A 24,338-nucleotide genomic window follows, 5' to 3' on the forward strand; every position below is an offset into this window, starting at 1 on the left:
ACCTGAGTAATTTTTTTAAATGTAAATCTCATCACGTCATTCCCCTTCTTAAAACCATTCTTTTGCTTCCAGTGTTTACTGCGTAGTTAAAAACTCCTCAGCAAGACAGACAAGGCCATACACTATCTTTCCCCTTTTCTAGCTATGTAGTTGCACTTACTGTGTCTCTGTTTTAAAATGTAGGTTTTATTATTATTCAGACATGGTGAAGTCCGCAGATCAGGAGACGATTGCTGTTGAAAGGTATTTACAGTTCTCAAGTGGAAGGGGTGTGCTGTCCCACACAGGGAAAAGCACTGGGGTTAGTCAGGAAGCAGAAGGAGTGGGGTGGCAGTGGGGTACGTGGGCAAGAGCCTTTATTGTGGCTTCTGCGGAAGGATAGGCAGGACAGGGTAAGCAGGCTTTGTATTGACTGGTTTTAATAATTTTAGTGGGACCTAGGGTGTAGGCGCCTGTTCTGAGTTGTCTGGTACCTGACCCTGGGGTGATAAGGGCAGAGGAAAACTGGCCTGGGGTATAAATGTGATAGAGGAGGTGAGGTTGTGTGTGGGGCTCTGGATTGGTGGTTCTTTCCAGGGTCAGTAAAGCCCCAGATGTCAGAACATCACAATAAAGAGACATGCTTAATACAGTCTCCCACTCTCACTGGCTGTGCTCCAATTAATCCTAAATGACTTGCAATTTCTGACCATCATTCCATGCTAAAGTTCCGTACCATCTTCCTGGGAAAGAAAATTTATCTCTTAATGATTTTCTTGGTGAAGGCTTCCCTGACCTTTCCAACAGACTCATAAGGCCCTGCCATGTTTATTCAGTGTTGCTTATCACATTATATTGTAATTATTAGTTTACATGTGTTGCTTAAGACCACCTCCCCTCCCAGTCAGACTGTGAGCCCCTTGAGAGCTAGAACTGTTGTATTCCTCTTTGACTTTCTGGAGTGTGTAACCTAGCACATAGTTGACATTTAATATATATTTGTTGACTGAAATGAAAAATGACTAAATGAATAAGTGAATGAATGAATGAGTTCTAAATCAGTCTTAACTGTAGAAAGGCATCATTAATGAGATTTCTTTATTTTGTAAGGGTTAGGCAAAAGTCCCCAAATCCTCAGGTTTTATTACGTCCATGAAATTGTCATCAAACCAAATGATTTATGCTATTCCTTCCAACTGTAAAATTTTGATTTTTTTGCTGAACTTTTGGTGAATTATACCTTTCCCTTTCCCTTTACATGGCTTAGAAGTATAATTTACAGTTTTAAAAGTTGAAACTCTAGAAAATGTGGTACATGATTTTTATTTGTATGTATAATATACAAGAAGTATATCAAGGTGGTTAAGAACTTGGGTTCTGTTATCTGAGTTCACATCCCACCTACACCAATTGCTCTTGGTCCAAGTAGGAAACCTCTCAAAATTTTAATTTCTTCATCTGTGAAATTGGGATAATAATGATATCTACTGCTTGGGATTATTATTGTAAAGAATAAATGAGATTATTCATGTAAACTCCCTAGCACAGTGAACGTGTAATTGATATTAGCTAGCATTATTACTGTCATTGGTGTAATGGAGATTATTATGATAATCACTACTCAATCATATAATGCACCCTTACAGTATGATACTGGCCAAGGTCTAAAAGGTGCAGTGGCATTATTTTTGAGAAATGTGGAAGAAAAAAATATACATTTAGCTTTAAGTATTTAGCTTTAACCATTTTTAAGTATTATTATCTGTCACATTTTGCATAATCAAAACAAAGACAATGAAAGAATATCTTTTTTTTTTTACGCGGGCCTCTCACTGTTGTGGCCTCTCCCGTTGCGGAGCACAGGCTCCGGACTCGCAGGCTCAGCGGCCATGGCTCACGGGCCCAGCCGCTCCGTGGCATGTGGGATCCTCCCGGACCGGGGCACAAACCCGTGTCCCCTGCATTGGCAGGCGGACTCCCAACCACTGTGCCACCAGGGAAGCCCAAGAACATCTTTTTAAAGAAATAATTATCTTGATTGGCTGTCTGGTAAATTAATTCTTTCAGAGAGGTTGAAAAAAGGGGGTGAGGGGAAGAGAAAGAAAATCTTGTGAAGTTTGTAAAAAACTGAGTAAGTTATATACATTTGCTTTTTAAATAGCACTATAGAGATATAAATCACATACCAATACAATTTACCTGTTTTAAAATGTACGGTCCAATAGTTTTTAGTATATTTACACATATGTGCAACCATTATCACAGTCTGTTTTAGAACATTTAGAATATCACCTCAAAAAAAAACCCCATACCTTATGCTATTTCCTTCCTACCCCACAGCCCTGTGCAGCCACTGATCTGCTCCCCACCTCTGGAGATTTCCCTGCTTTGGACATTTCATATGAATGGAATCATTTAATACGTGATCTATTGTGACTGGCTTCTTTCTCACAGCATAACGTTTTCAAGGTTCATCCATGTTGTAACCATGTATTCAGTACTTTCTTTTTATGGCTGAATAGCATTCATTTTATAGATATACCACATTTTGTTTATCCGTTTGTCAGTTGATGGACATTTGTGTTGTTTCCTTTCCTTGGTCATTATGAATAATGCTACTGTAAACGCTGTGTACAGGTTTGTGGGGATGTATGTTTTCAGTTCTCTTGGGTGTATGCCTGAGATGAGTATTGCTGGATCATATAGTAACCCTATGTTTAATTGAAGATCGGCCAGACAAGTTTTCCAAAGCTACTGCACCATTTGACATTACCACTAGCAGTATATGAAAGTCTTGGTTTCTCCACATCCACACTGATACTTGTTACCTGACTTTTTTGTTTTTCCCCAAACCTATTTGCTTTTATTTTCATTTCAACAGAAGCAAATTTAAAGCTGAATTATTATACAGAATTGGTTGTTGAGGAGAGAGTGTTGAAAATCTATAGGGGAGTACAGACTTCTACCATTACATACCCCATTCTTATGATTAGCTGTTCATACAGAAAGGTCTCACTGGTTAAGTAGTTCCAAGATCCAAAAATATTACCAGGTAAACATTCTGAGGAAATGTAAAATTTCTATATACAAAGTTTCAATCTAGAATATTACTGATTTTTTTACAAGCTATTTGTGTGTGTGTGTGTGTGTGTGTGTGTTTCTAAAATAAAAACCTTTATTTACCACAAACTTCCATTGTTTCCAAATAAAATTTTCGTGTTTATTTTATAAGTTTTCCTTCTCCATCTTTTTTTCTCCCTTCACTCCCCTTTCCTTCCAATAGTCAGGTCTCATTTCATCTCAGCTTTTATTTCTTTTTTTTTTTCTTATTAGTCATCAATTTTATACACAACAGTGTATACATGTCAATACCAATCGCCCAATTCATACCACCACCACCACCACCCCCCCGCGGCTTTCGCTGCTTACTGACCATATGTTTGTTCTCTACATCTGTATCTAAACTTCTGTCCTGAAAACCGGTTCATCTGTACCATTTCTATAGGTTCCACATATATCCGTTAATATATGATATTTGTTTTTCTCTTTCTGACTTACTTCACTCTGTATGACAGTCTCTAGATCCATCCACGTCTCAACAAATGACCCAGTTTCGTTCCTTTTTATGGCTGAGTAATATTCCATTGTATATATGTACCACAACTTCTTTATCCATTCGTCTGTCAATGGGCATTTAGGTTGCTTCCATGACCTGGCTATTGTAAATAGTGCTGCAGTGAACATTGGGGTGCATGTGTCTTTTTGAATTATGGTTTTCTCTGAGTACATGCCCAGTAGTGGGATTGCTGGATTATATGGTAATTCTATTTTTAGTTTTTTAAGGAAACTCCATACTGTTCACCATAGTGGCTGTATCAATTTATATTCCCACCAACAGTGCAAGAGGGTTCCCTTTTCTCCACACCCTCTCCAGCATTTGTTGTTTGTAGATTTTCTGATGATGCCCATTCTAACTGGTGTGAGGTGATACCTCATTGTAGTTTTGATTCGCATTTCTCTAATAATTAGTGATGTTGAGCAGCTTTTCATGTACTTCTTGGCCATCTGTATGTCTTCTTTGGAAAAATGTCTATTTAGGACTTCCACCCATTTTTGGATTGGGTTGTTTGTTTATTTAATATGGAGCTGCATGAACTCTTTATATATTTTGGAGATTAATCCTTTGTCCATTGAGTCATTTGCAAATATTTTCTCCCATTCTGAGGGTTGTCTTTTTGTCTTGTTTTCAGTTTCCTTTGCTGTGCAAAAGCTTTTAAGTTTCATTAGGTCCCATTTGTTTATTTTTGTTTTTATTTCTATTTCTTTAGGAGGTGGGTCAGAAAGGATCTTGCTGTGATTTATGTCATAGAGTGTTCGTCCTATGTTTTCCTCTAAGAGTTTTATAGTGTCTGGTCTTACATTTAGGTCTCTAATCCATTTTGAGTGTATTTTTGTGTATGGTATTAGGGAGTGTTCTAATTTCATTCTTTTACATGTAGCTGTCCAGTTTTCCCAGCAGCACTTATTGAAGAGACTGTCTTTTCTCCATTGTGTATCCTTCCCTACTTTGTCATAGATTAGTTGACCTTAGGTGTGTGGGTTTCTCTCTGGGCTATGTATCTTCTTCCATTGATCTATGTTTCTGTTTTTGTGCCAGTACCATACTGTCTTGATTACTGTAGATTTGTAGTATAGTCTGAAGGAGTCTGACTCCTCCAGCTCAGTTTTTTTCCCTCAAGACTGCTTTGGCTATACAGGGTCTTTTCTGTCTCCATACAAATTTTAAGATTTTTTGTTTTAGTTCTGTAAAAAATGCCATCGGTAATTTGATAGGGATTGCATTGAATCTGTAGATTGCTTTGGGTAGTATAGACATTTTCATAATATTGACTCTTCCCATCCAAGAACATCTTATATTTCTCCATCTGTTGGTATCATCTTTAATTTCTTTCATCAGTGTCTTATAGGTTTCTGCATACAGGTCTTTTGTCTCCCTAGGTAGGTTTATTCCAAGGTATTTTATTCTTTTTGTTGCAGTGGTAAATGGGAGTGTTTCCTTAATTTCTCTTTCAGATTTTTCATCGTTAGCATATAGGAATGCAAGAGATTTCTGTGCATTAATTTTGTATCCTGCAACATTACCAAATTTATTGATTAGCTCTAGTAGTTTTCTGGTGACATCTTTAGGATTCTCTATGTATAGTATCCTGTCATCTGCAAACAGTGACAGTTTTACTTCTTTTCCAATTTGAATTCCTTTTATTTCTTTTTCTTCTCTGATTGCTGTGGTTAGGACTTCCAAAACTATGTTGAATAATAGTGGCGAGCGTGGGCATCCTTGTCTTGTTCCTGATCTTAGAGGAAATGCTTTCAGTTTTTCACCATTGAGAATGATGTTGGCTGTGGGTTTGTCATATATAGCCTTTATTATGTTGAGGTAGGTTCCCTCTATGCCCACTGTCTGGAGAGTTTTTATCATAAATTGGTGTTGAATTTTGTCAAACGCTTTTTCTGCATCTATTGAGATGATCATGTGGTTTCTCTTCTTCAATTTGTTAATATGGTATATCACATTGATTGATTTGCGTATATTGAAGAATCCTTGCATCCCTGGGATAAATCCCACTTGATCATGGTGTATGATCCCTTTAATGTGTTGCTGAATTCTGTTTGCTAGTATTTTGTTCAGGATTTCTGTATCTATATTCATCAGTGATATTGTTCTGTAATTTTCATTTTTGTAGTATCTTTGTCTGGTTTTGGTATGAGGGTGATGGTGGCCTCATAGAATGAGTTTGGGAGTGTTCCTTCATCTGAAATTTTTTGGAAGAGTTTGAGAAGGAAGGGTGTTAGCTCTCCTCTAAATGTTTGATAGAATTCACCTGTGAAGCCATCTGGTCCTGGACTTTTGTTTGTTGGAAGATTTTTAATCACAGTTTCAATTTCATGACTTGTGATTGGTCTGTTCATATTTTCCATTTCTTCCTGGTTCAGTCTTGGAAGGTTATACCTTTCTAAGAATTTGTCCATTTCTTCCAGGTTGTCCATTTTATTGGCATAGAGATGCTTGTCTCTTAGAATGCTTTGTATTTCTGCGGTGTCTGTTGTTAACTTCTCCTTTTTCATTTCTAATTTTTTGATTTGAGTCCTCTCCCTCTTTTTCTTCATGAGTCTGACTAATGGTTTATCAATTTTGTTTATCTTCTCAAAGAACCAGATTTTAGTTTTATTTATCTTTGCTATTGTTTTCTTTGTTTCTATTTCATTTATTTCTGCTCTGATCTTTATGATTTCTTTCCTTCTGCTAACTTGGGTTTTGTTTGTTTTTCTTTCTCTAGTTCCTTTAGGTGTAAGGTAAGATTGTTTATTTGACATTTTTCTTGTTTCTTGAGGTAGGCTTGTATAGCTATAAACTTCCCTCTTAGAACTGCTTTTGCTGCATCCCATAGGTTTTGGATTGTAGTGTTTTCATTGTCATTTGTCTCTAGGTGTTTTGATTTCCTCTTTGATTTCTTCAGTGATCTCTTGGTTATTTAGTAACGTATTGTTTAGCCTCCATGTGTTTGTGGTTTTTATGTTTTTTTCCCTGTAATTGATTTCTAATCTCATAGCATTGTGGTCAGAAAAGATGCTTGATATGATTTCAGTTTTCCTAAATTTACTGAGGCTTGATTTGTGACCCAAGATGTGATGTATCCTGGAGAATGTTCTGTGCGCACTTGAGAAGAAAGTGTAGTCTTCTGTTTTTGGATGGAATGTCCTATAAATATCAGTTAAATCTTTCTGGTTTCTTGTGTCATTTACAGCTTCTCTTTCCTTATTTATTTTCATTTTGGATTATCTGTCCATGGGTGTAAGTGAGGTGTTAAAAGTCCCCCACTATTATTGTGTTACTGTTGATTTCCTCTTTTATAGCTGTTATCACTTGCCTTATGTATTGAGGTGTTCCTATGTTGGGTGCATATATATTTATAAATGTTATATCTTCTTCTTGGATTGATCCCTTGATCACTTTGTAGTGTCCTTCCTTGTCTCTTGTAACAGTCTTTAAAGTCTATTTTATCTGATATGAGTATTGCTACTCCAGTTTTCTTTTAATTTCCATTTGAATTGAATATATTTTTCCATCCCCTCACTTTCAGTTTGTATGTGTCCTTAGGTCTGAAGTGGGTCTCTTGTAGACAGCATATAGATGGGTCTTGTTTTTGTATCCATTTAGCAAGCCTTTGTCTTTTGATTGGAGCATTTAATCCATTCACATTTACAGTAATTATATATATGTATGTTCCTGTGACCATTTTCTTAATTGTTTAGTGTTTGTTTTTGTAGGTCCTTTTCTTCTCTTGTGTTTCCCACTTAGAGAAGTTCCTTTAGCATTTGTTGTAGAGCTGGTTTGGTGGTGCTGAATTTTGTTAGCTTTTGCTTGTCTGTAAAGCTTTTGATTTCTCCATTGAATCTGAATGAGATTCTTGCCAAGTAGAGTAATCTTGGTTGTAGGTTCTTCCCTTTCATCACTTTAAGTATATCATGCCACTCCCTTCTGGCTTGTAGAGTTTCTGCTGAGAAATCAGCTGTTAACCTTATGGGAGTTCCCTTGTATGTTATTTGTCATTTTTCCCTTGCTGCTTTCAATAATTTTTCTTTGTCTTTAATTTTTGCCAGTTTGATTACTATGTGTCTTGATGTGTTTCTCCTTAGGTTTATCCTTTATGGGACTCTCTACGCTTCCTGGACTTGGGTGGCTATTTCCTTTCCCAGGTTAGGGAAGTTTTCGACTAATTCCTTCAGATATTTTCTCGGGTCCTTTCTCTCTCTCTTCTCCTTCTGAGACCCCTATAATGCGAATGTTGTTGCTTTTAATGTTGTCCCAGAGGCCTCTTAGGCTGTCTTCATTTCTTTTCTTTCTTTTTCTTTATTCTGTTCTGCAGCAGTGAATTCCACCATTCTGTCTTCCAGGTCACTTTTCTGTTTTTCTGCCTCAGTTATTCTGCTGTTAATTCCTTCTAGTGTATTTTTCATTTTAGTTATTGTATTGTTCATCTCTGTTTGTTTGTTCTTTAATTCCTCTAGGTGTTTGTTAAACATTTCTTGCATCTTCTCGATCTTTGCCTGCATTCTTTTTCCAAGGTCCTGGATCATCTTCACTATTATTATTCTGAATTTTTTTTCTGGAAGGTTGCCTGTCTCCACTTCATTTGGTTGTTTTTCTGGGTTTTTTATCTTGTTCCTTCATATGGTATATAGCCCTCTGCCTTTTCATCTTGTCTATCTTTCTGTGAATGTGGTTTTTGTTCCACAGGCTGCAGGATTGTACTTCTTCTTGCTTCTGCTGTCTGCCATCTGGCCTGTTACCTGGCTTTTTTTTTTTTTTTTTTTTTTTGCGGTACACGGGCCTCTCACTGTTGTGGCCTCTCCCGTTGCGGAGCACAGACTCCAGACGCACAGGCCCAGCAGCCATGGCTCATGGGCTCAGCCGCTTCGCGTCATGTGGGATCCTCCTGGACTGGGGCACGAACCCATGTCCTCTGCCTGCATTAGCAGGCGGACTCTCAACCACTGCGCCACCAGGGAAACCCCTGTTACCTGACTTTTTGATGTTAACCATCCCAGTGGTTTTGATTTGCATTTCCCTGTTGAGTAATGATGTCAAGCATCTTTTCTTGTACTACTGTCCATTTGTGTATCTTCCTTGGAGGAATTATCTATTGAAGTTCTTTTGCCTATTTTTTAACTGGTGCATCTGTCTTTTTATTACTGAGCTGTAAGCGCTCTTTGTATATTCTTGATACGAGTCTCTTATCTGGTATGCAATTTGCAAATATTGATATTGTTTTTCCCATTCTCTGGGTTGTCCTTTTACTTTCTTGATGGTGTCCTTTGAAGCTTAAAAACAGGTTTTCAGTTTTAACAAAGTCTAATTTATATATTTTTTTCTTTTGATGCTTGTGCTTTTTGTGTTGTATTTAAAAATCATTTTCCACAACCAAGGTCATGAAGGTTTTACCCCTATGTTGTCTTCTAAAAGTTTTATGGTTTTAGTTTTTCCTTTTAGGTCTTAATCTATTTTTAGTTAATATTTGTACTTGGTGTGAGATAAGGATTAAGCTTCATTCTTTTGCATGTGGTTATTCCGTTGTCGTAGAATCATTTGTTGAAAAGACTGTTGTTTCCCCATTGGATGGTTTTGGCACCCTTGTTGGAAATCAGTTGACAGTAGATGTATCGGTTTATGTCTGTGCTCTCTCATTGATTTATATGTCTGTCCTTGTTCCAGACATACATTTGATTTGATTTTAAGACATTTTATTGTTTTATTTTTTTGTCTTGTCTTTCTTTTAAAGAATGTTGACATCCAAGAATATATATAAGATTTGTTTGTTTGTCTGTTTTTTACAGTTTTTGAATAATGTACAATTTTATAGTCATGATGATGGAGTTAACCAGACCTGAGAAGTAATGATTCATTCAAAATTGTATAGTTAAATATAAATAAGAATACAAATTCCAGGTATTGCATAAACCTGGAGTTTTTCTGAGTATTAATCTTAGTTTTTATTTTGAGAAGTAATATATTTTTCCAAAGTTCTTTTTCAATTTTTAAAGCAATTAAATATACATTACTTCACCTGGTCCTAAAAATAAATTGGTGAGATATAAGTACTGTTATTTACTGATATTACTGTCTTTTCCTTTTTACCTATGAGGAAACTGCCTTGAAATATGCAGTGACCTGTCCAGGGTCACTCACTAAGTTCAAGCCATTTCTGTACTCTGACCACTTTACCAGGCTGCTTCCATACGGTTAGATTAGGGACTGGAATTTTATTATATTAAAAGCTCTTTGTAAAGTAAGAGGGCTACATCCTGAGATCTTGACTCTCCAGTTCTTGCACCACTTTAGCAAATAACTTGCTCCATACGGATGTGCTCAGTCACTAGTAGAAAATGACAAAGCCACCTTTCATGTCGGAGGCTGAGCAGCTCCCTTGATAAGTGATTTGCTCCCATTCACAAGCCTCTGCAATGTTTTATTGCATGTCACACACCATCAATATTTTAAGTACTTGAAACCACAAATGTTTAATCTCTGAATTCCAAGCCTTTTGTTAATTATGGAAGTATCTAATAATTTACCAAATGGCTGTTTCTTTCTAAAAACAATTCTTAATTACCTGCTTTCATTCATTCAGCCATTTACCAAGTACTTTTTATATGTCAGGCAATATTAGGCCAGGGGATACTGCACTTAAAAAAAAAAAAAAATCCCTGCCTTCACAGAGTTTTTGTTCTAATGGGAAGACAGACAACAAAAGATAAGTAAAATAAGACAACAGGAAGATGGGGAGCACTTTAAGGACAGCTTCTGAAGACTGACAGTGAACATGGCCTTAATGAGTACTGTTGCTACAAGGTCAAAATAAATGGTTCTGCTTTACTTATTTTTAATTAATTATTTTAACTGAAGTATAGTTGATTTACAATATTAGTTTCAGCTATACAACACAGTGATTCAATATTTTTATAGTTGTACTCCATTTAAAGTTATTATAAAATACTGGCTATATTCCCTGTGCTGTACAATATATCTTTGTAGCTTATTTATTTATTTTATTATTATTATTATTTTTGCGGTATGCGGGCCTCTCACTGTTGTGGCCTCCCCCGTTGCAGAGCACAGGCTCCAGATGCGCAGGCTCAGCGGCCATGGCTCAGGGGCCCAGCCGCTCCGCAGCATGTGGAATCTTCCCAGACCGGGGCACGAACCCGTGTCCCCTGCATCGGCAGGCGGACTCTCAACCACTGTGCCACCAGGGAAGCCCACATCTTCAATTTTTTTTAACCTCTTGTTTCTTTTACCCAAAATTTTATGAGTTATTTGTAACCATTTTTTTCCCTTAAATGTAAGATAGCACTAAACTGATACAACTGTAACATTTTAAAAAGTCTTTTGCAATCAGTGCCGTCAAACTAGTTCATTTTAAATTAAATTGTTAGGATCTCTGTTGTCTTTATAAAATACAAGTCTTTCACAATAATGAGCTGGGTTCATATTTATGTGATTCCCATAATCTGTTGATAAAAAGAGATATAATTATTATTGCCCTCGACATAGATTACAGTGGACTTTACATTGGGCCAGAGAAAAAGCTTTATGAGTGAACTGAGAATTTTCATTGCTCAGTGTTCATGCATTCATCCTGTTTCCAGGAAAAATCATTACCAACAATGTATACATGTACATGTAATGAATAATTAATGAACGTATTTCGTACAGCTGGTGTTTTTTTTTAAATTGACACTACATGGCTGACTTTAATCTATATGTGAATGTGTATTTATTTAATAGGAAATTGCCCGGCATTTACGCCCTGGAACCCTCCGAGCAATCTTTGGTAAAACTAAGATCCAGAATGCTGTCCACTGCACTGATCTACCAGAGGATGGCCTATTAGAGGTAAGATGAAGAAGGGTAAGCATTCTATTTATATTTCAAACTCATAAATAATCTCAGCAGGTCTAGTGTGTAAGGAACCTTTTAATACTCTTGGATTACAATGTTCTTTGGCCATTGGATAACTTCAGACTGCAACTTTAAAAGACCAAATTGTAGGATGCTGTAGTAATGGGGTAGTCTTCAAAGAACTAAGGTATTTTTCTGATTGGCATATAGTATGGTTTAAAAAGTAAAAAGCTATAGCATTGATTAAATAATGTGAAATTTATTTAAAAATCAGGTAAAAACACCATTACCTTAGGTTTCTAGTCATGATTTGTCAATGAAATTGTGCAATGTGATAGCATTAAAAGTAATAGCTACCGTTTTAACTTAGAAAAACAAAGACTGTTTTGACTTTTTATATACCAGGTTCTATAATAATTATGATAAATGCTTTGTATAAATTATGTTTTTAATCTCCACAGCAACTCTGATAGGTTGGCATTATCATGTGTTTTATCAGAAAAATGAAATTGAGACTCAGAGAGGTTACGTAACATCCTCAAATCAAACAGTTAATAAAGGACGAGGCCATATTTTGATTTCTCGTCTGTGTAATTAACATGACATAAGAAACAATGAAAAGAATTATAAGAAGATATAAGTGAAAAATTGGTGTGGTTTGGGATTAAGAAAGTCACTTCACAGCCAAGGGAAGGAGGCCTTAAAGAAAAGATTGGTATTTTTAACTTCTTATAGTTTAACTTCTTATAGTTTTGTGTCAGGAGGAGCTAAATGAAATTAAAAGACAACTGATAAATTTAAGTGATTAAAGCATGAATGACAAAAATGATTGATATCCTTAATACATATTTATTTTAGTAATATGTTTTATATCAAATCTATCAGTCGTTTTTTTGTGTGTGTGTGTATCTTTAAAGCCTTTCCCAATATTTCGTTTCATTATCTTGCACTGAAATATTCAACTAGCCTGGAAAGCCTGGAATTAATTTGCTGAATGATGTGAGGTATGGGTCTAGTCAGCTGTCACAACATTGCTTATTAAATCCTTTTATTCTTTCATTGTTATTTCTCATTTATTGAATACTTATATACACCTGTGCCTGTTTCGAACTTTCAGTTTTATTCTGTTGGTCTGTGCCAGCAAAATACTATTTTTATTATTGCACTTTATACTTTTAAAAAGTTTTCTTGGTTATTCTCTTAAATTTATTCCTCCAAATGAACTTTACATGAGTTTACCAAGTTCTTTAACGTAGCGGTCCCCAGCCTTTTTGGCACCAGGGACCAGTTTAGTGGAAGACAATTTTCCAATGGACTGTGGGGGGAGGGGGAGGATGATTCAGGCTGTAGGCCGAGTGATGGGGGGCAATGGTTCAGGCGGTAATGAGAGCTATGAGTAGTGATGGGGAGTGGCAGATGAAGCTTTGCAGGCTTGACCGCTGCTCACCTCCTGCTGTGCGGTCCGGTTCCTAACAGGCCTCGGACAGGTACCGGTCCATGGGCCAGGGGTTGGGGACCCCTGCTTTAACCCACCCCCACAAGATGCCAATGGAACCTTGACTGACATTACAGTATGTTTATAAATTAATGTGGGTGTGACATAACTATAATAATAGTTCTCCAGCTGTGTATGTGGTATGCCTCTTCTTTTACGCCTCTTTTTTTATATGGGTCTTAGACATATAGCCTATTAAATTTATTTCTATGAGTTTTTGTTTTAGTTGCTATAAAGAGTGACTTTGCTACCTCCATTAAGATTTTCTGTCATAATCCAAGATGTTAATCCGCTAAAATCTTATCCAAACTGCACCGTAGTATGAAATGTAGACATGCATACTTCTGAAACATAAAACTGTAACAAATTTTATTTTTATTACACAAAGGATTAAATATTTACTTTATACTTTAACTTATTTTATAAATATTCCCTTTACCTTCTGATAACTTAGGACCTATAGGTGAGGCTTGAATTCAGACGGTTGTTCAGGGAAATTGAAAAATTATTAACCGTGAATTTTATGCCCATTAAAAAATGTTACTGAAGGTATGCTTGTGATTTTGCTCATACAATTTGAAATAGATATTACTGCCTGCAGTTTACAGAGCCATTTTCTAAATGATTAAAATCTTTCTAACCAAACTACACAGGAGATTTAATTGCAAATTAATGCCTGTGTGGTTCAGAGAATTAATCAAAAACGGAAGTTAGAGCTCCAACAGCCTCCTTTCACCTTGCTGATGATTCATACTTGATGTGCCCTGGAATAAGTCACTTTCCATGCCTCCCTTCTCTTATCAATAAAATGGAATTAAGAGTGCTGATACTATCAAGGGATGTTCTGTTAGTTAGGGATTAACTATTTGCAGATTATCACTTAGCTTTAAATGGTAAAATTTTATTAAAACAAAACAAAACACTATGAGGCCCAAAGAGTTATCTGCTCATAGGTTTTTAAAGAGAAATTTAAAGTGACACGAAGACAAGCTCTCTGATCAGGGAAGCACTTTGTACTTAGATCTACTATTCATTAAAGGAACATCCTTTGGATGTAGAGTGACCATGAAATGTATCGCCCAATCTAGAATTAATCAGCCAGGATGTTGGGCCAAAAGGTATAAACAAGAACTGTCATCAGCACACTGGTGTCATGGGTTCCCTAATTATATGGCAAGAAGGGAAAAAAGGGAGCAACCTACTTCTCCTTTTTCTCATGTGATGTTTACTGACCTAGGTTTTTTGTGTCATATGTGTAGAGCTCAAAAAGTATGGTTTCCATTTATATTTTGTCACCATCCATGATTTTATTTACTTACTCTTAACAGCAAACAGTTATAGAGTGTGTTTTACTTGCTAACATTGTGATAGGATTTCAAAATCAAGCAAGATATTTCCTCTGTCCTCAATGAGCTCACAAAGTTTTAGAGGTCAAGGATTTTAGCATGAATATTGAAATCTGATTTCATTACATGCTGCTGTTGTGACACAGCCACTTTTGTGGTTATAGGGAAAAATGACAGCATCTGTATAGTATGAGACATTCTAAGATGTTATTTTGCTGGTAACATGCACTGAGACTCTATTGGTAGTAATTATGAAGATCTTAAATTTGTGCTTTAGAGAAAGCATTAGTGGAAAAAATGTTTAGCTTAACTTGTAATAAAGAAATACTCGTTTTCCACTAATGGAAAAGAATTTTTAGAGTATCAGTGCCCACTTCTGGTAAGGTTACAGTAAAATAGATACCCTCGTATTGCTGGTGACAGCTATGTGGCAGCAGGTATTGAAAGCCATGGGGTTTTTCCATACACGTTGTCCCAGAATTCTACTTCTTAGAATCTCACCAAAGGAGTAGGAATAGAAGCAGGACTACTAAATGGAAAGTTTTCTGCACAGATGTTCACTTAAGAAATATTTGTGGTAATTAAAATTGGAGATAGGGTGCATGTCTAAAGATATATCTGATGTTCTTTCCTCTGATTAGGCTTCCATGACACCCGTAGTCTGCCTCGGAGGCTCATCTGTGTGTTTTCATAGCGCTTTGCTTTCCTCTAATACAGTAGTGTAGTCAAGAGTCAACACAGATCTGTACTCCAGGGTGAGTGACTTATTTCATTGTGCCTAGGATTCCTCATTCTGTAAAAGGAAGATGATAGCGGTGCCTCACCTTTCAGGTGGCATAGTGTCTAGCACACAGTAATTGCTGAACAAATGACAACAATTCTATTATTATTATTATTACAGCACATTTTGTTGGCTTGTAGATATTTCCCCACGAGACTTAGTGCTCATAGGGAAGAGATTCTGTCTCGCCTGGCCTATAAAAACTTTAATAAGTCATTTTTGAAGGAAAAGACAGAAGAGTTTGGTTAAATAAATTGTAGTTCATGTACTCAGTACAAAAGTATGTAACTTTTTTCCTTTAAGGTTGATAAATGAAGACTCTGTAGCAGTGGTTTCTAGCCTTGGTTGCATGTTAGAATCACCTGAACAGTTTTTAAAATACTGATGTCCAGACCCACCTTTAAAGATCCTAATTTTTTTAAAAAAGTAATTTCAAGCTTAGTATACAAAACTTTTTAAAAATAAATGTCTGGGATTAAGTTGCCAACATAATGGCCCATTTTTCTGAGTACTTTAGTGTGTATTTTTAACATACAGGGACATTTTCCTACCTAACCACATCACAAGCATCTAAATTAGGAAATTAATGTTGATACATTACCACTATCGAATCTTCAAACTCCATTCAAGTTTTACCAGTCAATAACCAATGGATCTTTAGTAGCAAAAGGGTTCAGGTCAGAATCATGCATTGCATTTAGTTTTCCCCTTACTTTCTTACAATCTAGAGCAGTTCCTCAGATTTTCCTTGACTTTTGTGACCCTGACACCTTGGAAGATAATAAGTAGAGATTCTAATTTAATTGAGTCATTCATTCCTTTGCTCATCAGAACCTTTTCTAGATGGCTTGCACCTACAGTTCAAACAAGATACTGACATATTTCTTTTATTGTATGGCATATACTCTTTATGCAAAGTCATTTGTTGGCTTTCCGTTGTCCATGAAAATGTGTGATGCCTTTTTGATGTTGTGACTCCGCATTGTGTCTTCCTCCCCTCTATCCCCTTCAGCATTAGCCCTCCTCTCACCCATGTCACTGATGATACTTCTGAGGGTCAGTTTTACTTTCTTCTTGCTTTCTTTATCTCTCCCAAAGCTTTATTGAAAAAATATATATATTCCTCTGCCTTTCATTTTTACTTCTGTAGTCTGTTCCCAGGACTGTCTTTCTCTGATTATCTTCAACACTTTACATGTACTGTAATTGAAATTCTCAAAGTTGCCTAATAGGTATATGGTAGAAAATTCAAGTGTGTTTGAAGTTTGAATTCTGTACACCAAAATGATACATTGGTCATTCATCCAGATTCATCAGTCATTCATCCAGATATTTACATTTTTTTAAAACTAAAAACAGCACTGGGGACATAGCAATAAACAGGGTATGCGTAGCTCTTGGCTTTACGGAGCTCACCTTCTAGGAGATAATAATCATAGTAATTGTCTTCTAGAATGATGAAAATATGGGTCTTTCCTCTGTTTTTCTTTTCCAAATGTTCTATAACTTGGTTATATCACTTCTGTGGTTGTAAAATAAAAATTTAAGAAATATATAAAATATTTAATTGTATGTATGACTAGTCAATCAAAACAAGTCTGAATTTGGATATGTAATTATCTCTGCATTGATTCTTGTTCTGGTACACTCTAGAAAAAAAAGAATCAAGCATTTACCAGAAATAAACATAGGTGTATAGTTTATAAGATGATTGGACAGGCCTGGATTTCTTGGCTGTGGTTAGTGTAGGCCTCTGAACACTAATACTCATAATTTATCTTTAGTTTTAGTTTCTGTGTTGAATGAAGAGTTATGATTTTTACTAGTACATTGTCCAAGAGGGAACAACTTGTACAAGGACAAGAGCAAATAGCTTTCTCTTAGAGATCTAAAAATAGTTTAGTAAGGCAGGGGCTTTGAACTTGACATGGAAAATGACAAGAGATAAGGGTTGAAAAACCAGCAAGGGCCCTGTAAAGTCATATTAAGACGTCTGAACTTTATCCAGAGGGCAATAGAAACGTTTTACACAGGGGATTAGCACAATCATCCCTATGTTATAGGCGTCACTCTGGCTGCAGTGTGGAGAGCAAATCAAAGCGGGGTTGGGAGGGAGACAGACCAGGGAGAAGGCTATTAAGATAATTCAGGGAAAGATCCTGGTAGTCTGAACGGCTATGACAGTTTGGATAGCCAGAAGCAGGAAGTGTCAAAAGACTTTTAGGGGGGTAGACGTGACAGCCCCAGAGACTGACTGGATGTGAAGGATTAACATATCCAAGGAGAAGGAGACTAGATTAACTCCTATCTCCAAGTGAAGATGGTGGTACAGAGACTACCATCCTTGTGATGCTAAAATTTCTGGAAACCAAAGTTTTTTCATAAGCTTGAGGGCAAAGCCTAACCTGATCCTCCCTCGGTATCCACAGGGGATTGTTTCCAGGATACCAAAATCTGTGGATGCTCAAGTCCCTTATGTCAAATGGCATAGTACAATCCCCCCTTTGTACCCGTGAATGCAGAACCCACATATATAATTTTTATATAACTCATTTAACGTGACTGTTCACACTGCTGAAGAAATATTAATGTATTAAATAGTGGGGGAACTTCCCAGATTCTTTGTATAATATATCCCAGGATGGTTGTGAGAACTACAGTTATCACCTCTGTGTTCCAGGCTTGAAAAAGGGGAAGAGCAGGGGACAAAAGGTGGAAAATGCCAGCTCAGCCAGCACCCTCCTCCCCACCCACTTTAAAAAGCTTTTCCAGAAGCCCCAGCCAACAACTTCTGCTTATGATTTATTTGCTGGAATTTCGTTCTACAAGCACCCGCTCCTTCAAGGGAAGCTGGTAAATGGAGTTCTGTTAGTTGAGAATCATTAGTACCTCCAGCGAAATCAAGTTTCTGCTAGAACGCAGAAAGGCAGGACGAGCACTGGAGAGGTGACGAGCAGTATCTGCCGTAGGAGGTCAACAGGGTAACGGGTATTTAGCCAGGGACCGGCTTTCTGGTAGAGTTGGCCCCTGCCCTTCCCTAGTATGGTCGTTCTCAAGCTCCTCCCCTGATCAGCAGCATCTGCATCACCTGGGAACTTGGTGGGAATGAAATTCTCTGGCCCCACCACAGGGCTATGGACTCAGAAATTCTGGGGATCGAGCCCAGGAATCTGCATTTTGATTCTGATGCCCCTAATGTTTGAGAACCACTGCCCTAGTGCAGGGGTTCCCAGCTGATGGCATGTGTCAGTATCACCTGTGGAATTTTTTAAACTACATGAGCCTGGAGCTCCATCATAGAAAGTTCTGGGTTAAGTAGGTCTTGGATGAGCTTCCTGTATCTGTATTTTTTAATGTTGCAGGTGATTTTGATATAGCTAACAATTAAACTACCATTTGGAAACCACTGCCCTTCAGACTTTTTGGAAAAAGTTGGTCATGATTCTGCTTTTGAGGGAAACCTAGACCCTGTGGGCAAGCCAGCAAAGGGATTATTTTGCTTGGAAGATTCAGTGAGAATTGGAAATAGGAACAACCTCTGAAATTTGAGGGGATCTGTAGCCTCTGTCAATGGGTTCAGCTGCAGCCAAGGGTTATTACACTCCCAAGGGAGTCCCAGTCTCTGATTGGGGACATCTTTGGCTTCCCAGGAAGAAGGCAGCCATGACTTGGTTGAGGACCTGGGTTTCTTGGGGAAAGGCTCAATGTTGAGGCTGCCAAAATGCCCCTCCAGGAGTAACTAGAGGCCTGGGGTACATGTGTGTGTACATGTGAGTGTTGATTCATGCTAAGGCTAACAAGGACAGAGGCCCTGGGTCTCTCACAGCTGAAAACAGTTCTCAGATCCTTCACATCTGCACCCGCAAATTAGCTTGGGCATGTGGTTCACAGCTGTGCCAGGAACTAAGTCACGTCTTTCCACCCTGCTGGTTGTGTAAGTGCCTTGAGGGCCTGGACCTCTCACAGATTTTTGTCTCTCTAGCGCCTTCCTTCCATATTGCAGGCTTTTAGTCAATGTCTGTTGAGTCAGTGCAGGGGGGAACTGGGAGAAGGTATCATGAATGGGGTCAGTGCATCTTCATCCCCCTTTCTCTCTTCATATGGCTAAAAAGTCACAGCCTGATGAGGGTGAGCCCTACTTTCAAGGGCCACACCCACTATTCCCTCCACTTACCAGTTGTCAGAAAAGTCTACTGCTGCCAGCATCTTTTATTGCTGACTGTGTATACAGGTCAAACCTGATACATGTGCATGTGGAAAGCTGATGGTTTGCATAGAATTTTCTTCCTTCTCAAACATAATATTTCAAAGTCTCTACATTAACCTTAAAAACATCCTGAAAATATAAGAAGCATTAGGCTATCAAATTATAATTCTTTACAGTCCAGTTAGTATTTCATCAGAATTGGTTGTTTTCTTGGATAAAAGCATCTGTAAGGCACAATTTCACGTTCCCTCCTGTATTCTGCCATATGTGGAGCTCATGTTCCTTGCTAGATTACTTCAGTTACTTTCACCCCAGACAGTCCTCACACTATCTCAGTAATAAATGGATCTCCAATATTTCCCTCATTTAGCATAGGTAGGAGTTTAATTTTTTATTCAAGACAGCAGATCTCTATTAATAAAGTGCTGGAATAATTTATCCTAAACAGTCATAATACCTGTTTACTTCATGGAAATTTCTATAGACATTAATACTATAATAACCATGCAATCGTTATAATGACTGAAATGACATTGCACAAAGGGAGTTCACAGGTCCACAGGTCTTTCAGTTCCTCAAATACAGCCTCAGCTCCAACTTTCTTTAGATTGACTGACTTCTCATTCTGAAGAATAATTAGCCTAATCACTTAAGGTCTATATTTAGCATTATTTTTCCCACTTTGAATAGGCACTTATGAAGTCATTCACTGTAGACTCTAGGAAATAAATCTAGATTAATTCCTTTGGAAATATTGATTAATTAATAACTATGGAAAATCCATACAAAATAAATTAGATGAAGAATCACTGGACATTACAGGGGCATTTAAAAATCTCCAGGTATTTTGTCTCAGCACTTTTTCATCTTCCCTACCTAGTTGGAAGGTTGAGTGGTTCTCAAACTTTAGCAGCAGCAGAATCCAGTAGAGGGCTTTTTAAACACACAGATTGCTGGTCTCCACTCCCAAGTTTCTGATTCAGTAGATCTAAATTGCATTTCTAAAGAGTTTCCAGTTAACACTGATGCCATGGGTCCAGAGCCCCACACTTTGAGAACCATTGCCTTAGGCCAAAAGTCACTGCACATGCATACTCTGTTAGGTCAAGTTGTTGTCTTGGTTAATTGTTCTCAGACATGGAATTTCAAAGACTAGGGATATTTCCAAAACTAAACCAAGCAATGAGCAACAGTAACAAAGCCCACATTGGGGATAGGCATAACAATCAACTTTAAAAAAATTGACCAAATGAGGATATTTAAAATAATTGTTTATGGGAATTCCCTGGTGGTCCAGTGGTTGGGACCGCACACTTCCATTGCAGGGGGCACAGGTTGCATCCCTGGCCAGGGAACTAAGATCCCATAAGCTGTGTGGCGTGGCCAAAAAAAAAAAATCGTTTCCCATCATCACTACCATTTTGTTTTGAAAGGACATTTAATTGCCAACATCATTTAATTGCACAATAATGGCCTGTCTCTTCAACTGGATAAATTTAGCTTTACTCAAAGCTCACTTTATTGCTATGACACACCAAGGGCACGATAGTAGAAGCAGTCTGCTACAGGTACAGACAAAATGTGGTTGCATTTTCTGTAGGTACTTTTAAAACAATAGTAGAATCCACTAAAAGTTTGTCTGTTTTTTATCTACCCTGTACAGGCAGTTCCAATGTCAGTAAGAAAATACTGTCCCCTCCTCAGAGTGGACTACTCCTGCCAGCCCTTGGTTCATCACTGCTTTAGTGCCCTGATTTCTCCCATTTTGCTAGAGAGCAGTGAAATGTCATCCCGGCCCCATCCCATAGCACCTGCAGAGTGGTGACAGGAGCCACTGGGCTAAGTTACATGTGATTATGGAGCCTTTGGATTCCTTATTTTACTCAAACCCGATATGAAAAACATGTATCATGTTTCTTAGGTCAAAGAGGAATATAATTATTTGAGATTTCTTTCGTACTGAGTGATGATTCTATGCATATTAAAGAAAACTGTACAAAATTTAAAAACACATATAAAAACAAAAAGCCTTTCTAATTTGTTTGGAGAGGTAGAGTCTTCTTCTAACACTTATACTACGTAGGCTCAAATATGATGATATAGGTGTGAATATAAAAACAAAATCTTTAAGTATGACTAGCAAAGGGAGAATAATCTAATTCAAAGTAGAAAGCCAGAGATTTTTCTTATAACATTGAGTCCTTAAACATCATATGAAGAATTAAAAAATAAATTTCTCTTCTTAATCCATGACTCATTTTTAAGTTAACTGAAACACATGTGCGTACGTTTTAGTTCGTTCATTCACTGATGATAATGTGCAATCATTTGATTAGGTATTATTTTGAGGACACAAGTATTATATAGTCCCAGCCTTTAAGGAGTTGAAGCGTTGGTGATATCGTGGTTAGCATAGCTGCCTTCCAAGGAATTGAAAATTTAGCTAGGAAAACAAGATAAATACACATATACAGTTAAATTGTAATATAAAATTAAACATCAGCATAAGAGAATGTGGTCAGGCAGTGAGGGTATGATGAAATGTCAGGAACAGACAGTAAGTATGGTGAGAGTATAATGGAGAGCAGTGTGACTGTGGCTGAAGGGATCAGGGGAATTTCATTAATGAAATTGCACTTGAGAAGGGTCTTGAATAAGGCAGATTTTTATATGCAGAGAGGAAGAGGGAACGGCAGGCTAGTTTTGGGAGAACAATGAGTTACCCAAATCTAGTTAAAGTGGAGGACTCCTTTAGTAGATTACGGGAGATAAATCTGGAAATGTAAATTAGGGCTAGATTATGGAGGTTTCTGAAGGCTTTTTTTTCTGATGGCAATAATGAACATTAGGATTATGGTGATAAAAATAGTAACTGCAGTTTACTGAGCAATATATACCAGGCACTATGCTAAATGTCTTAACTGCATTACCTAAAAACCTTATTGGGTAGTTTTTATTATCCCCTCTTTACATGTAAGGAGAGTGATGCTCCCATAGGTGAAATGACTTGGCCCAGCATCACACCACAAATAAGTGGCCGAGAGCTGAAATTTAAACCTGTTTGTCTGAGTCCAGAACCAATACTCTGTCCAGAAAACTGGGTCAGCAATGGCAAAAAGGTTTCAATTCAAGTACCAACCCTTGACTTATTATAAGATTGCAAGACCACAACTAAAGAGAAAAAGATATGCCATCATGGAATACTAACATCTGCCATAAATGGAGGATGGGAGTTTGTTGGTATGTATGACACACAGTGGCTACTTAGGCTCTACAAAACTGGAAGCAATCAAAGGTTTCTGAATAGGGCAATAACCTGACAAAGTGGAGTTTCCAAAGCTTTAACCAGGCAGCAGAGTTTAAGTGAATAGATAATAGGAGTAATAGAAGCATATGCTTTAATCATCCAGTATAGCAGTCTAAAATATTTATTTATTATTATTTTTTTTAATTGAAGTATAGTTGATTTACAGTGTTGTTAGTTTCAGGTGTACAGTACATACACACACATATACATATATATGTTCTTTTTCAGATTATTTTTCCTTATAAGTTATTACAAAATATTGAGTATAGTTCCCTGTGCTATACAGTAAGTCCTTGTTGTTTATTTTGTACATAGTAGTGTGTATATGTTAATCCCAAATTCCTATTTATCCTTCCCCTACTCTTTCCCCTTTGGTAACCGTAAGTTTGTTTTCTATGTCTGTGGGTCTATATCTGTTTTGTAAATAAATTCTTTTTTTTTTTTTTTTTAGATTCCACGTATAAGTGATATCATATGATATTTGTCTTTCTCTGACTGGCTTCACTTAGTATGATAATCTCTGGGTCCATCCATGTTGCTGCAAATGGCATTATTTCATTCTTTTTTATGGCTGAGTAATATTACATTGTGTATATATACCGCATCTTCTTTATTCATCTGTTGATGGACATTTAGGTTGCTTCCATGTCTTGGCTATTGTAAATAGTGCTGCAGTGAACATTGAGATGCATGTATCTTTTCAAATTAGAGTTTTCTCCAGATATATGCCCAGGAGTGGGATTGCAGCTCTATGGTAGCTCTATTTTTGGTTTTTTAAGGAACTTCCGTACTGTTCTCCATAGTGGCTGCACCAATTTACATTCCCACCAATAGTGTAAGAGGGTTCCTTTTTTCCTACACCCTCTTCAACATTTATTATTTGTAGACTTTTTCATGTGGCCATTCTGATTGGAGTGAGGTGATACCTTACTCTAGCTTTGCTTTGCATTTCTGTAATAATTAGCGATGTTGAGCATTTTTTCATGTGCCTGTTGGCTATCTGTGTGTGTCTTTTTGGAGAAATGTCTGTTTAGATCTTCTGCCCATTTTTTGATTGGGTTGTTTAGTTCTTTTTTTGTTTTGTTTTGTTTTGTTTTGTTTTTTGCAGTATGCGGGCCCCTCTTTGTTGTGGCCTCTCCCGTTGCGAAGCACAGGCTCCGGACGCGCAGGCTCAGCGGCCATGGCCCACGAGCCCAGCCGCTTTGCGGCATGTGGGATCTTCCCGGACCGGGGCACGAACCCGTGTCCCTGCATCGGCAGGCGGACTCTCAACCACTGTGCCACCAGGGAAGCCCTGGTTTTTTTTTTTGATATTGATCGGTATGAGCTTTTTGTGTAATTTGGAAATTAATCCCTTGTCAGTTAGTGGTCTAAAATATTTAGAAATATTCTTCTACTTCAAGTAATCATTTCTGCTTTACAGGGTACAATTCTTTGAATAATATCTGTCTCCTCCACTAAATGCTATGCTTAATGAGAACAGTGACCTTGCATTTTTTTTGTCATTGCTTACTTTCCCAGTGCTTAGGCACTCAATGCATTTTTCTTAAATCTAGTAATGTTGAAAGTAATGATAATAATATTAAGCATTCACTTTCTGCCAGGTACCATCCTAAGTGTTCTCAGTACAGTGAGTACATCTGGCGCCAGACTACCTGGGTTTAAATTCAGCTCTGCCACTTACTAGCTGTTTAAGGAAGTTGCTTAAAATCTTGTGGCTCAATTCCCTCACCTTTAAGATGAACATAGTAATACTTATCTC

At 37.3% G+C, this 24,338-nt stretch overlaps 1 protein-coding gene across 5 annotated transcripts in view; it reads left to right on the forward strand.

The window, feature by feature from the left end:
- Window positions 1-24,338, forward strand: part of NME7 (NME/NM23 family member 7) — a 238,215-nt gene that overhangs the window by 172,793 nt on the left and 41,084 nt on the right. For 4 of the 5 annotated variants that reach the window (XM_019952750.3, XM_073804666.1, XM_073804660.1 and 1 more), the window contains exon 11: window positions 11,327-11,434. In XM_019952750.3, coding sequence (XP_019808309.1) covers window positions 11,327-11,434 — 108 coding nt within the window. Of the gene's footprint in view, window positions 1-11,326; window positions 11,450-24,338 lie in introns of all 5 variants that reach the window. The other variant, XM_019952751.3, reaches the window with a different exon arrangement.

Source organism: Tursiops truncatus, chromosome 1, assembly GCF_011762595.2.
Source record: "Tursiops truncatus isolate mTurTru1 chromosome 1, mTurTru1.mat.Y, whole genome shotgun sequence".
NCBI classification, from domain to species: domain Eukaryota; kingdom Metazoa; phylum Chordata; class Mammalia; order Artiodactyla; family Delphinidae; genus Tursiops; species Tursiops truncatus.